General features: G+C 41.2%; 1 protein-coding gene and 1 pseudogene across 1 annotated transcript in view; both read left to right on the top strand.

The window, feature by feature from the left end:
- PTGER3 (prostaglandin E receptor 3) overlaps nucleotides 1-15,405 on the top strand; it is a 109,063-nt gene extending 93,658 nt beyond the window's left edge. Inside the window, exon 4 of the mRNA XM_036347329.1 lies at nucleotides 14,201-15,405. Within this exon, the coding sequence (XP_036203222.1) occupies nucleotides 14,201-14,294 (94 nt within the window). The 3' untranslated portion in view covers nucleotides 14,295-15,405. The remainder of the gene's footprint in view (nucleotides 1-14,200) is intronic.
- Nucleotides 10,987-11,517, top strand: LOC118677461 (annotated as a pseudogene).
- Nucleotides 15,406-16,153: the final 748 nt, after the last annotated feature.

The raw sequence follows: 16,153 nt of genomic DNA, 5'->3' as shown, positions 1-16,153 counted from the left end.
GTTATGCAGGCGATATTAATAAGTATATGGGCAAGTACCACCAGGAAATATATCTCTGCCTCCAATATATATTCAGTAATAGTGTTCATTTCTCTTTATCTCTAATACTCCTATTCTAAATCTGGCAAATCTCATCTCTCAGCTACACCAACAGCCTCCTCATGATCTTTCCACTTTTACTCTAGCCCCCACCCCATTCATTACGCACTAGACATAGTATCTCTCTCATCCCAGGGTCTTTGCACATGCCATCCTGCTCTTTTTCTGTGTCCTGCATGGACAGCTCTGTTTATTTCTTGGGTTGTCTTCCTTTGGTTACTTTCTCAAAAATAGTCTTTCTGGATCTTCCTATAGGAAGTAGTTTCCTCGTATTATTTGCTACCTCAACTCACTTGTTTCCTCCATGGTGCCTATCCCAATTTGAAATTTGTTTGTCTATTTACTTCTTTGTCTGTTGTCTATACTAGATATGAGTTTCACGAGGGTAGAAACTGGTTTGGTCTTGTCCAGCCTTGTCTCTACCAAGCACAGTGCCTGGCACATTAAAGGTGCATAAAGAATATTTCTGTGATGAGTGAAGGGGCTGCTGTGAGGAATAAGTGAGGTAATTAGGTGCATCTTTAAGTATCCAGGTGGTGTTCAGTAATCCTTGTTATTCTTCCCTGCTCCTTCACCTGTGCTGCCCAATCAATATCCACCTCTTTTAACCTAAACATCCCCTACTGAAGGTCCCCTGGTTTGTCTCCCTGAAACCAAAATGTCGGGAGTTGAGTCCAAGTTCGGTGTCTCTCAAAATCAAAGAATGAAGTCGCAGACAAAAACGGTTAGCAGAACCAAAGTTTATTGAGAGCATCCATGCGAATTAAAGTTTATTAGTCCATGGGTAGAGTCCCACATGGCCATAAGCCACGTGGGCACAGGGATGTGCTCCCCTGCCACAGAAACCTCAGGAACCCCTTGCATGCCAGGAGAAGAGAGAGCTGAAGAGGAAGTGTGCATTTCTTAATTTAGGGGGTGGATACAGTCGTGCTAGCTCTTGATTGGTCTTTTTAAAGAATTCTGCCTTAGCAACATCCTTGGGATTGGTTTATAAGCCTTACTGCCTTTTGATTGGTTATCTGCATGCTGCCTGTCTTAGCAATATCTATACACTAGAGGCCCACCTGGATCGGGCCTAAACGGGCATTCAGACATCCCTCTCACAATCCATGACTGCTGGCTCCCAACCACTCACCTGCCTGCCTGCCTGATCACCCCCTAACCACTCCCCTGCCAGCCTGATTGATGCCTAACTGCTCCCCTGTCGGCCCGATTGCCCCTAACTGCCCTCCCCAGCCGGCCTGATCACCCCCAACTGCCCTCCCCTGCTGGCCATCTTTGACCACACAGGGGCGGCCATCTTGCGTGTTGGAGTGATGGTCAATTTGCATATCACCTCTTTATTAGATAGGATTTTAAAGTTCATGCCCTTCATGTGCGCCCTTCCTTTCCCACCCAGTTGAGGTGCCTTAGTCACTCCACCTAGTTGTGTTTCCTGGTTTTATTTCTTCCCTCCCCCATGGTCCCATTCCTGATTGCCTAGCTACCCTCTGTCTCTTAATTCCTGCCACATACAAATGTCTTGGAAATCTAAACTAAAAGTCAAAATATATTGAAGTACAGAGAACAGAAGAGGTTGCTCGTGACTCTGATATATTGCTTTTTAACACATCTGTGGTTTTGTAAACTATGTACTGACACCCTAACATGACCTTTCCTAGACCAGATTTAGGGATTTGTATTCAACTGGAAAACACTTGTTCTCTACTATCTCTTCTTATAGGTCATGCAATATTGCTAAATTTATCCTGAGCAATGGTGTTGTAAAATTATTTGAATATTTTTTTACCACTTTCTCTTATTATTTAAAAATGAGTGAAAAATAAAAATATAAAATACATAAACCAATGATTAAAAGTCAGGATAAGAAACATTATAATTAGGGCAAAGGTGAAAGTAAGCATGCAATAGATGGTTAACATTTAGTTTTATGGTTATATTGAAAAGAATACATTTAAAAACAACGGGAAATGCTGGAATCTATCATCAGGTATTATGTCTAAAAGTGATATGATTAAGAAATTTATATCAGTTTTAGCTCACTGTGAAACAGAATCCCACTCTAAAATATATCTCTAGCAGATTTGACTTTCTAATGTGTTTTTATCTGATTTTGTCTAAAACTACTCAATTGCTGCCGAAACCGGTTTGGCTCAGTGGATAGAGCGTCGGCCTGCGGACTGAGGGGTCCCAGGTTCGATTGCGGTCAAGGGCATGTACCTGGGTTGCGGGCACATCCCCAGTGGGAGATGTGCGGGAGGCAGCTGATCAATGTTTCTCTCTCATCGATGTTTCTAACTCTCTGTCTCTCTCCCTTCCTCTCTGTAAAAAATCAATAAAATATACTTAAAAAAAAATAAATTAAAAGTACTCAATTGCTGATAGAACGTGCTCTTTCTTCCTCCTGAAAGTTTAACAAACCCAGTCCCATAGTTTGCTTATGAGGAACTTATGACTCAATGAAGAGAAGGAATTAGTTCTACAGGCCTGCCTCAATTCTTCCTGATCAGTTGCCTGAAATATTTCAGAGTCTAGGTATACAGGCAAAAACACCAGTAATTATTTAAAAGGAACCCCTCATAGAAATGCAACATAAACCACAATAAGATGTCACCTCACACCCATCAGAATGGCTTTTATCAATAAATCCCACAAACAACAAATGTTGGCAAGGATATGGAGAAAAGGGAACCCTTGTGCACTGTTGTTGGGAATGCAGATTGGTGCAGCCATTATGGAAAACAGTATGGAGGATCCTCAAAAAATTAAAAAAGGAACTGTCTTATGACCCAGCAATTCCACCTCTGGGTATATATCTGAAGAAACCCAGAACACTAATTTGAAAGAATATATGCACTCCTATGTTTATGCAGTGCTATTTATAATAGCAAAGCTATGGAAGCGACCCAAGTGCCCATCAATAGACAAGGTGATTTAAAAAGCCGTGGTACATGTACATAATGAAATATTACTAGGCCTTAAAAAATAAAATTTTATCATTTGCCACTGCACAGATGGACCTAGAGGTATCATGCTAAGTGAAATAAGCCAGTCAGAGAAAGACAACTACCACATAATTTCACTTATATGTGGAATCTAAAAAACAATATAAACAAATAAAGCAGAAACAGACTCATAATACAGACAACAGACTGATGGATGCCAGAGGAGAAGGCAGTTGGGGGACTGGGTGAAAAGGTGCAGGGGTTGAGAAGTAGTTACAAAATAGTCATAGGGATGTAAAGTGCAACATTGGAAATACCGTCAATAATAGTGTAATACCTATGTATTGTCAGGTGGGTATTGGAAATGAGAGGGGAACACTTTGTAGAGTACATAATTGTCTAACTACTATGCTGAAAATAATATTGAATGGAAACTGGAATACACACACACACACACACACACACACACACACACATATACTCCCCTTATAGTTCTGGACTCATATTCATTTATAAATGGTGCTCATTTTGGGGTGGGAAATATTTACCAGTGGACAGCCAGCAGTTGTAGATGCACAAGAAGTAAGACACTCAAAGTATCTTCTAGTTTGTTTTCCTCTTGGTTAGTTCATTCCCCTATAGGTAAAAGGGTATTTACTTCAGTCTGTTTCTCATTTAAGACCAGTAAAGATAAAACTATGGGAGTACAACTTGTGATTCTAAAACAACTCTGCTTTAATGAATCAGTCCCAAAAGACTTTTTCTGACTCTTCTACAAGCCTGCTCTGCTTCTTAACTCTTGCCAGCTTGTGCTGGAATATGCCTCTGAACTTTGACACATTTACTTTGTAGATTTGGTGTGTCTGTGGCACTGGACTTCGTAATATTGCTCTGGATTTGCACAATGTATTTGGGAATTCTGCCATATTTCTTAGCATTTAATCCCCAACACAGCTGTCTCTGTTTTTCCTTCACTATCCACTGCTCTTAAGGCAATTACCATTCTTTGCAGGAGCCTTATTTCAAGTCCTCAGTAGGCATGTGACGGATGGTTACTGACAGTATAGAAGTGTGCAAACAGCACTGCTCTGGAGTGTCCAGATCTTCATTATCTGTGTCACCAGCCCCTCTCTCAACAAATGACCACCTGATCAAAACAGCCCAGGTTGGAATGCATCAATGACTACACAACTCTTTAGTAAAATAAGTCTCAGTACAAATGTGCTTGACATTTTTTTCAGTTAATGATGCATTTCATTGCTTTCCAGACTCTTTTGCTAGGCTTACAAAAATCCATCATGACCTTTGGTGTACCATTTGTCTAACTAACGTCAGCGTTCCTCTTTGCCTTGAACTGTACGTTTTTGAACTGCTTTGCTTTCTTGACTCCATCTGAAAACTTGCTATTCCTTTTGTCTGCAATATTCTTCCCTTCCCAGTCAGCGTCTTGAGAATGCTCTGTGTTGTGGGGCACTTTGAGAGGAGGTGCTCAATCCCTGTGGACAACTTAGAGATGTGGGTTAACTGAATGTTGCTTGACTTTTCATATCATTCAATATTGGAAAGCAATGTAGGGCACAGGGAGAATGTGAAACTGTATTTTGTACATAGAAAATGATGAAATACCAAGCTTAAGGGAAGAGACATTAACCCGGGGGACTTAAACTGTCCAAGTGTTTTGTAAGAAGCAAACCATTTGTATCTTTATCAGTAGGCATGCATACATACACGTGTGTGTGTGTGTGTGTGTGTGTGTGTGTGTGTGTGTGTGTGTGACTTCCTCCCTGTCACTAAGAACTTGTCTCAATGGCTTTACCCCACACATGAAGGGACAATGGAAGAGCTCAGTGGACAAGACACAAACTATATTTGATTCTATTCCAATACTTAACTCTAATAATGTCTTTTAATACTAGCAGAGCCTTTGAGAGACATCCTCTAATTCATTGTTTCTTTTTCTTTATGATCATCTAGAACAGTGATGGCAAACCTTTTGAGCTCAGCGTGTCAGCATTTTGAAAAACCCTAACTTAACTCTGGTGCCGTGTCACATATAGAAATTTTTTGATATTTGCAACCATAGTAAAACAAAGACTTATATTTTTTATATTTATTTTATATATTTAAATGGCATTTAACAAAGAAAAATCAACCAAAAAAATGAGTTCGCATGTCACCTCTGACACGTGTGTCATAGGTTGACCATCACTGATCTAGAAGAAACATTTGGGAAGGAGAACCACCCACAACAAGATCAGGACTGTCAGAAGCAGCCCAGCTTCCATCTGGGCTCTGGTCCTTCCTTTAATTCACACCTGGCCCCAATTTGCTTAGGAGTCTTTAAAGACAAAGCTGAATTGTAGCAAAGAATGCCAGAGAGTTGAGGAACCCTCATAGAAGAGAATTCCTAGTACTAAAATATGTTCATACTAATATGTTTGAATGGATATCACATAATGAGCTTCATTATCTTCCCCTGGTCTTCCTGTCTCCCTGTTTGGGTCCAGAGACTGAAAAAGTCTCTGCAGGAAATGTCTTTATGATAAAAATACAAGGACCCCCTCCTGATACTTTTACTCAAGACTTGAAATTTGAACCTGATGCACATGTTTCAAATTGATAAGGAAATGGACAGAAAACTTAACTTTTATAAAATACCTATAGTTGCAATATCATCCTGAAAATGCAGTAACTATAACAAAGATTTCATGAATTCCATTCAATAGAACCTAATTTGACCAAGATCAGACTATTCACCTCAATTTTTTGGCACCTGAACCAAGAACTCACAATCTTAGTTATAAAAGAATGTAGACCAACTTGAGGAATTACTGTATTTGCAATTCAGATTAGATGCCACTGATCATTTTTCCTTCTCAGTTCATGTAAGGCCAGCTTCCATAAAGCATGTTTATCTGTTTCTGCATAATTAAGAACTATCTTGTACAAAGAACGAAGTACATAAAGAATAGTCAGACACACTCACTAAACCAATTGCACATGGAGCTGTGCCAGTCTCCAGTCTCAGTGATTAGATTTTCTCTCCACTTTCTTTAAATATCACAAAAAAATGACTGTAAATTAGTAAGGAGCTATTTTCAGATTAATGGCAACAAGTAAAGCTCAGAGGTTCCTGCTCAGTTTTGCAGGACTGCAGTTACTGAACGCCCCATCCCCTGCCCCCTGCCAGCAGTGAATTGTGAGCCAGGCTCTTTCTCAGGCATCACTGGAAAACCCTACGATTCCATTACTCTCACCGTGTTCTAAGCCCTGATGAAATCCATGATTGTGTTCTGTGGCATTTATGCTATGTTTTGTTTACTTGAACTTCTTTTGAACAATTTGTTTCTTAGGATTCCCAAGCACAAACAACTGGGCATCTTATCAAAACAAAGCAAACAATAGCATTATAAGTATAAACATTGAGAACACATATACATAGATAAATGAACAAACATATGGAGTGTAATGGTTTCTAAATATTTTAGTTGCAAGTACTCAAAAGTGATGTAAGCCATGCATGACCCATCAGCTTTGGTGAGTCCCCCAGCATTGCTCAGCAATCCCAGTCTATAGCAGTATGAGAACCTGAGTGTATTGTCTGATGCAAAGGTTAACTTAAGTTATTTTTCCAGATTTGAGTTCCTCTTTACTTTTAGAAGGTGAGAGAATGGAAATTTGTTGATCACAGTGCTAGATATATCCACCATCCACATACGATATCATGTTTAATTCCTAACCATGACCTGGAGAATAGAAATTCTTATTCCTGTCATTACCAATGAGAAAACCAAGTCCCAAAGCAGGTAACTGGCTTTCCCAAGAACACACTGCTGAGGCTGAGATTCAAACCTGGGTCTGGGACTCTTGACTTTATTTCTTTTCTAATTTACCAGGCTACTTCAGGTCACGGAAAACCTTCCTATGTAGTTACACCTGGAATAATATAAACCTGCTCAAGGACATGCAGGGGTAAATCAACAAGTGAAGTGTAGCTAAACCTGGAACATCAGACCTGTGACCACGCACACCTGATTCCAGGGACAAAAACAGTCGGAAGCCCAGCCAAATGCACCGGAGGTCAGGCCTGGGTCACCGTCCCATTGGAAACAGAAATGTCAAACGGGAAAACTAAAGCAGAAGTCCACGTGTGCGGACAGGGCCAGTTGGATGAACTGTTTGAAAAAGCTCGGTGGCACCCAGGGCCTAGCAGACACGTAGCTTTACCTCAACAGAGTAATTACAGACCTCAACAGAGTAATTCCAGACCCCACACACTGTCAGTGGCTGCGTGCTTATTATTGTAGGACGTTTTGTGTGCATCCGCGCAGTTGAGCCTCACGCGGCCCTGGGGAAGAATGGCTGTGTGCCGCAGTTCAGCATGGTGGTAAAGGGCTTGGACTCCAGGCCAAACTGCCTGGGCTGACTGTGGGCTCCCATTAGCCCTGTCACCCTCTATCTCGGGAATTTACTTTCTCTATGACCAAGTTGGTTTGTAAACTGGGAATGATAACAATGTTTGGGGGCTGTTAGAAGAGTATGAAGAGTTTCAAACAGGGCCTGGATCAGGGTAACTGCTAGGCAAGTGTTTGGTAAATAAAGGAGACTGAGCCACTTGCACGAATTCATTAAAGGAATACACGAAGCTGAGACGCAAGAACAGATGACATGAGCCCAGAGCCCACGCTCACAGCTCAGCTTAGAGGGTGTATGGATCGGTACCATCAGGCAGAGGTGTCTGTTTCTGCACATGAGACACCACAGAAACTTCATCTGTGTGGGGACCTGGGAAAGCAGATATCAACATGATCCCAGGATTCCTTTTTATTTTTCTCTCATCCCATCTTGGCTACTGTCTCAATGGAAATCATGACATATTTGAAACTCATTTCAGAATCTCCTTTGCCCAAGACCCTTTCCAGAGTCCGCTGGGCACTTGTAATCTTTGACTTTGTATCCACTTCTGAATTCATCTCCATCAAAGTTTAATAATACTTAGTACCCTCTGCCTTCTGAGGAATCAATAATGGTGGACTCTAGCCAGAGTTTTTAAGTCAGAATATACAGAATCCTGTTGAGTTTGTCTGCACCAGTAATCCCTTCTCCATGATAAGAAACATGCCTTACACTCACATCATGAAATGAGATTTTCAAAGAGCCATTACAGGTTTTCTCCCTGAACTTCCAAAAATCAGGTATTTTAAGAAATAAATATAGCTTTTTCTGTGAAGAAGGAATTGTTGCTTTGTGAGTTTTTTCTTCTTAACTGGGCAGGAAGCGAATAATAGCAATACATAGCTAGATCTGCTCAGTCTCACCACTATATGAGAACATAAACTCATATATTGAATGAAAAAAAACATTTTAGCTATGCCAAATCAAATCAAATTGAGCTAAGATGTGTAGGCCAATGACTTTGAGTCCTTGGAAAGCATCCCAGTTTAGTCCATTGGAGTAACCTTCTCTGGATTTCATATGCATAGACACATGCCTGGTGGGCAGAGACACGGTCTGAATTTGAGAGCAGGCATTTTGGAGTAAAGGCCACATCCCACAGTTCTGAGAGCAAACTTTCCCATGTGTTACTTTTCACAAGACTGCAAACCTGTGAAAACAACAGTATGTAGAATATCTGCAGCAGGGTGTTGGGGCATTTTCTTTAATCAGCTTTTGTGACTCACTGTTATCAATTTCTCCAAGTTAAAAGGGTCATATTTAGTATGTCTTCTAGCTCATAAAATACAAGAATTATGTAGGTGAAGGATGCAATAGGTAATGGCAAGGGAATTAAGCAAAGACTTTGAAGTCAGGCACCCGGGTTTGAATATAATCTCAGCCATCAGCTAACTATGTGACTTTTAGTTCAGTTATTTAAGCTCTCTAAACTTTGGGTTCTTTACTTTTAAAAGTACCTCAAATTATTGCCCAGACAGCATGGCTCAGTGGTTGAGGGTCGACCTATGAACCAGGAGGTCACAATTTGATTCCCCCCCCTACCCGCCCCTCCTTGTCAGGGCACATGTCCAGGTTGTGGGCTCGATCCCCAGTATGGGACGAACAGGAGGCAGCCTATCAATGATTCTCTCACATCATTGATGTTTCTATCTCTTTCTACTTCTCCCTTCTTCTCTGAAATCAGTATATATATATATACTGATTTCAGAGAAGAAATATATATATATATATAATATATATATATTATATATATATAATGTATATATATATATATCTTTAAATTTTTAAAGTAAAAGATTAAATTACATAAAGCACCAAGTATAAAGCTAGTACTAAAATAAATGTAAGTACCTGTTAATATTACTGTGCTTATTTCACAGATGTGGAGATTTTAATTTTAATCAATAATTTGGGTAACGCTCACAGCCAGAAACCATGACTAGATAGATGTTGCTTATTACATCGTGTTAAATGGGTTGGAGAAGAGTCTGGAGACATGGAGATCCATCAGGAGGCTATTACACTGATTCAGTTGGGGCGTTCTCATTACTCTGGTGCCAGGGAGATGGAGAAAGAAACACTACTTAGAATTTGGCATTTGGAGGATAAATGCTGTAACTGATTGGCTATGGTAGCAAGAAATATCAAGAACTTAAATAGTAACCATTTTCATCTAGTCCTTCCGACTGAAATCCACTGATGATGGGACACTGATGGGGAAGACTATTCTAAGGAAGAGGTATAAGACTGTAAAAAGACATGTCCAAGAATGACATGCGGGGCAGCATTTGTCTTCATTCAGCATCAGCTGATATTCCTTGAGCATCTACTAGATTGCATAGAGTGCTAGGCATTTGGTGCTAGGTATATATAATAAAACTTCACCAATTCAAAGGTATACAGAGAAATAATATCCATGCTTATCTGAACATCCTGGTTATAAATAACAAAAAACTCACTTCAAACTAGCTTTTAAAAAAAGGAACTTTTATTGATGAATTAATTAATTAAAGAGCTTTAGAAACATGGATCTTGGTGAACAAGTGATGTATGAAGAATGTGTGTTTGCTTTTTCTGCCTTTTGTTCTGCCTTCTGTACTGGTTTAATCCTCAGGAGGGTTTTCTGTTTCTGTTTGCAAAATGATCAGTAGCTGCGCCAGGCTGTCATCCTTACTAGTTAAGTGATCTCAGTGTGTGTGTGTAGGGGGGTAGCGGGGGGGCGGGGGCCAAGATGCTTCAACTTCTCACACCTCTCAATAGTTCTAGCAAATATTGCTGATGGAGTTTGGATCATATTTCCCTTCTTGACCTAATTACTATGGCTTGGGATGGGCCCCGATGAACCTTATGGGCTAGAATAAAAGCAAGAGGCTCCAAAAAAAAAAAAATGATTGAAGTGTTATTGCTAGAATCATGGGAGGATGAATTGAGTGATCAAAAATTAAAGATGACAACAATACTATCAAAATGATTCAAGCAAGGTCCCCTTTTGTTACAAATAACAGGAATCCATTTCTACACCCACATGTGATTTGTTATAAGAATCTCATACAACCCAAGAGGAGGGAATGCAATAGGACCTCACCAGGAATTAAATGGGGAAATGAAAATGAATGGGCCTTAGGCATTGGAAGCATATGCTGGTGGTAACATTGCCCCACGTACCACCCTTCCCTGGAGACTCCAGGAACACACTCAGGTCTGCTGGTCTCTGGCTTGCCTCTGGCATCTCCAGCTTTAAGTTCATTCAATCTTCAGAACTTTCTCCATTGATCCCACACACCAGCCATTTGTACTTTACAAAATTTCAAGGAACTGGGCAGCAAGCAAAGAAACAGACAATTTGAGAACGGCATATGAAACCCCTCCTTATCATCTCAAAGAATCTATTCCTTTTGACCTATGTCATACTTCTAGGAGGCTCTGGGGCCATACACTTTCTTGGTGACTGTATGAAGAACCAGAGGTTGAGCCCAGAGTAGGAACCATGGAGTCCTCCAGCTCAAAGAGTCTGGCACTGCACGCAGAGAAGCTACTGAGTAAGATGGCAGGTCGGTCTGTGGCTCATCTCTTCATGCACGAGACAAGCAGCAAGGTGCTAGAGGTGCTAGATGAGCTCTACCTTGTGTCCAGAGAGTACACGAAAAGCCAGCCCCAGGCCCAGCGGGTCATCAAGGACCTCATCAAGGTGGCCGAGCTGCCCAGGAGTGGATGCCTTGGCCCCAGTGAGCTGGCCCTGGCTACCCGCCTTGACTGCGCTCAGCTTTGGCGAGGTGGACTTCACTTTCGGAGCCACGGTGCTGGCTGGCCTGCTGAGCAATGCCAGGACATACTGCTGGTGCTGGTACAGCACCACCTCACACCCAAGCCACACAGCCACAGCTGCTGCGGGTTCCACCACCTCCCTGGCCTAGGCCCTCTCACAGCCCTCTATGGGCCTGACTTCACTCAGCACCTTGGCAAGATCAGTGATGGACTCAGGAAGTTGCTGGGTGAGGGACAGCTCCGAGAGCCCTGAACCCAGCACATTCCACCTTGATCTTGACTAAACGGCTGGCCGAGAACGCAGCAGACAAGAAATGGGCTTTCTAACCCTGCTCATCTGCACTAAGGCTTTTCAGTCCTCAGGCTTCAGTCTTCCCCAAGACTGCTTTTGACTCCGACACCCCCTGCCCCCAAATGACTGATGAAGAAAAAGCAATGAGGCCTCACTTCCACTCCAGCCCCAGGGCAAGAAACAAAGCTCCCTGAAAAGATGTAGTGAAACTTGGATCACTTATTTCCTCCATAAGGGATGTTGGAAACAGGGGAGCCCTCTCTCCTAGGAACCCCTCTGGGGACACTAAAGACAGAGGGGGGAAGGGGTCTCTTTGAGACATCCTAGACCTGCAGTTCTGGGCAGAGCCAGGACAGACACCAGAGACTGTTCCAGAGTGCAGGAAGAGGGGCTAGGGCAGGGGAGTCTCACAGGGGAAATAAAAGAAAAAAGAAAGAAAATTAATTGGGCTCACAGCTACCTCTCTGTTTCTTTCTCCCTCTCCTCCTCCACCTCCTCCTCCTCCCCTTCTCCTCCTTTTTCTCTTCCTTCTTCTCTTCTCTCTCTCTCTCTCTCTCTCTCTCTCTCTCTCTCTCTCTCTCTCTCTCTCTCTCTCTCTCTCTCTCCCTGTTAGTCTTTGTTTTTCTCGGCACATCTTCTGTATATTGGCGATACCTTTTTCTTCAGTTGAGTGACTCCATTTCTCAACACACATGACTATCCCACAATTCTGGAGTTTATATTTCCTCAGTTTCAACCAATCAAAAGAGACCAAGATTAGCTTCTCTTACTCTCAATTCAAAACTTATGAAACAGAATCTTATTAGTAAAACTTGGATCTAGTGACCACCCCAGTCCAACCAAGTGTGACATACAGACTGGGCTAGACCCGCGGCTGTATAAGAACCTTGGCCCCTCCACCTTTAGAGCAGGCTCACGTCTCTGGAAATAGCTCCTGTAGAACAGAGTGGTGGAAGGAGTGTTGAGGTGAATGAGGGGGACAGGGTAGGGGAAAGGCTCAGTTTGAAACAGACCTTCCTGTCATTATATCCACATACCAATTCTGCCTCTTTGATGTCCTTGAATCAGTCTATTTGTCTCTTTCCTCATTGCAGCTAAATTAGTCCAAGCTACCCTATCCAACAGCTTATTCTAATGCTTTCTTGTTGCCCCCAGATTCCCCCACCAGAATCTATTCACTGTGCAGCCAAAGTAACCTCTCCTCCACACCAGTTCTCCACGATGCAGCCAGAGAGATATTTCCAAAGCACACACATAACCTCGGCACATTGTTGACTGGAAGTTTTAAGAGTTTCTCACTTGTCCTAGAATAAATTCCAAACTTGTAAGCACCACATATATTTCCCTTAATAATTGCAGCCCTTTATCCCTCTATTTTCTTTGTTCAGTTCCATAAATGTACCCTCCATAGCAGAGCGCATAGGCATGAGATTAGACTTCAGTGAAAAAAGACACAAGCCACAATGCATTCGTTTTTATTGCTGTGTAAGAAATTATCACAAATTCAGGAGCTTCAAGCAACACCCGTTTGGTTTCTCACATTTCTGCAGGTTGAAAGTCTAGGATAACGTGGCTAGAATTTTTGCTCAAGAATTGGTTGACAACGTTCTCATCTTGTGTTCAAGGTCCTTTCCCATGTTTGTTTCTGTTATTGGCAGAATTCAGTTTCTTGTTATTGTGGGACTGAGGTCCTGTTTCTTTGCTGGCTCTCAGCTGGGGCCTCTTTCAGCACCTTAAGACCACCTGCATTCCTTCTCACATGACCCCCTCCATCTTCAAGCCTACTATAGCCTGTTGAATCCTTTTCATACTTCACATCTCTCTGATTTCTTCTGCCACCAGTTAGAAAAAGTTCTTGCCCTAGCCGGTTTGGCTCAGTGGATAGAACGTCAGCCTGTGGACTGAAGGTCCCTGGTTCGATTCTGGTCAAAGGCTCATGCCTGGATTGAGGGATCGATCCCCCAGTAGGGGGCATGCAGGAGGCAGCCAATCAATGATTCTCTCTCATCATTGATGTTTCTCTCTCTCCCTCCGACTTCCTCTCTGAGATCAATAAGAATATATTTTTAAGCATTTTTTAAAGTTCTTTGCTTTAAATGGTGTTATTAGATAAGGCCTACCTAGATAATCTCCCTGTCTTATAATTTGCTGTGTCATATGGCAACATAATCATGGGAATCTCTATATTCTCAGGGGATTAAGGCAGGGCATCATTGGAGGGGAAACACTTTAGAAATTTTGCCTGGTATATTCAGTGTCTTGGAGTGGGTGGCCAAGAGATGACTTTTGTAAATGAAATTTAACAGGAACACGAAAGAGCATTAGAGATTGTAAATTTCTGGCCATCTACTTTTGGGTAAAGACATGATAGTCTTTTATTAGGTTGAGATGCAAGTCATTTTTCTTATGTTTCATAGCAGAATGTCAGTTCCCAACTGACTGGCCCCTAACTGGTTTAATAAATCTCTTCCTAATCAACATCCTTGAAGGTATACATTTCAGGAAGTCTCCAGAGAGCTCACTGTTGATATGACTGTCACTTCCTAATTAGAAAAAAAAGGATGTGCATGATGAGTAATAAGCAAAAGAGACACATGAAATATATGCTCTCACTAATAACGTTTCCCAAACTCATTTTTCCTAGGCCACATTCCCAGGTGAAGCATCTCTCCATCTGTCAAGGAGGATGGCCAAGAAGACTTGATCAGGAACACGAGTTGATCAGTGAAAGGTCTTAGTGGCATCCATGAACCTGTGGGAAAGAAATAGTGTTCTGAAAACTGTTGATAATTTGCAACCCAGTCAAGTGTTTACTAGTGTGACAGAAAGGGCCAGGGTAGAAGAGAAGAGAGGCTAATAAACTTCTTGAGAGGAGTGTCAGCAATGTCCAGGAGGCCTGGGAAATATTCTTCATAGAAGTTTGTGCCAGAAAATTCTTCTGTTCTGAAAAATAGGTTTGTTTTTTATTATCAAATATGGAGAGCTATGTAATCATTCATGTTTCTGTTTTTCCTTGGCTGCCAAAACCTAAGAACTAATAGCTGTGTATCTCCTCCTTGTTCCTGGGAGATTTTCCTCCTTTTTTCTGTACCTGGTTGTTTATATCTTTTATTCTTTATTTTGGCTATTCGTACATATGGCATACAAGTTTTCATATATATTACTTAAAAGTTTTTACAGAAGTAAGGAAGTGTGTTTTGTAAATATAGAAAATATAACATGGAGTATGTAGCAAAAATGTGCAAAATGAGGAATTTAATATCTTAATGGCAAATGACAAATAGGTAGATGTAAAAATATGTAGAGTTAGAAAAAGGTAGTGAAAACATTTGGAAAAGCCCATGAATGGAATAGCGTTGGGAGAAAAGAACCCTAGTTTAAGAGAAGAAGGAAACACTACTTAATATAGTAACAAAAATAACACCTTTTAACTTGGGAGGCAATGTTCACTTTTTTCTTAAAAAATTTTTTACAATATGTTTTTTCAATTACAGTTTATATTTACCACTATTTTGTATTAGTTTCAAGTGTACAACATAGTGGTGAGACAATCATATACTTTACAAAGTATTTCCCCTGATATTTCCAGTACCCAAATGACCCATGCACATAGTACAATAGTGTTGACTACATTTCATACACTGTATTTTACATCCTGTGACTATTTTGTAACCACCAGAGACTATGTTCACTTTAATATTACTGTAAACTCATAGCCCTTCACTGTTTTTTGGTGGGCAGCACAGATACTCATTGACCTCTTTGAGAATATTGATGGCAATTATGGGCTCTATTCTTACAAATGTCCTATATAATAAAAGGGTAATATGCAAATCGACCAAACAGCGGAACAACTGGGGAGTGCCGCTCAGCCAGAAGCCAGCTCACAGCGGGCAAGGGCAGCAGCAGTGGCAGGAGCCTCTCTGACCTCTGCAGCAGCACTAAGGATGTTCGACTGATGGCTTAGGCGGGGAGCAAGCCTAAGCAGTCAGTCTGACATCTCCTGAGGGATCCCTGATTGCGAGAGGGCACAGGCCAGGCTGAGGGCCCCTCCCCCCTCCAGTGCATGCATTTCATGTGCTGGGCCTCTAGTTTAAATATAAACATACACACAAAATAACTTCAAAGGATTCTCAAATCTCCCACTGTTAATATGATAAGGAACCCTAATTTATTCAGAACCAACCCCTTGTATAGTAATACATTCCAGTTAATAAAAATAAAGTTTAACAACCGGTAAAATAAAAATAAAATGTATTGCTTTACAATATAATACTCAAAGGACATTTTCTTTGGAAATGTCATCACTATGCCGTTTCTATCTTAGTTATCATAACTGCCATGTTAGTAGATAACGCAAATACAAATGCAAGGATTGGTAAATATTACCAACTTTCTTAAGCACAAATAAAGTTAATGTGAACTATGGAGTCAGAGGATATAGAAGATTAAAAACAAGCTCAGCTTTTCCCAAATAACTTTCCTTGGTATAAGTGGCTGAATTCTTGAAGTGAAGCCAGTCACTTTGAGATATGAGTTTTATTTATGGTGCAACATCTTCACAGTGAAGTATATTACTCATTTGTATGCTTAGAGA

The sequence above is a fragment of the Myotis myotis genome, unplaced genomic scaffold (genome assembly GCF_014108235.1).
Source record: "Myotis myotis isolate mMyoMyo1 unplaced genomic scaffold, mMyoMyo1.p scaffold_m19_p_2, whole genome shotgun sequence".
Lineage (NCBI taxonomy): Eukaryota > Metazoa > Chordata > Mammalia > Chiroptera > Vespertilionidae > Myotis > Myotis myotis.
This window is presented reverse-complemented; position numbering and strand designations above follow the sequence as displayed.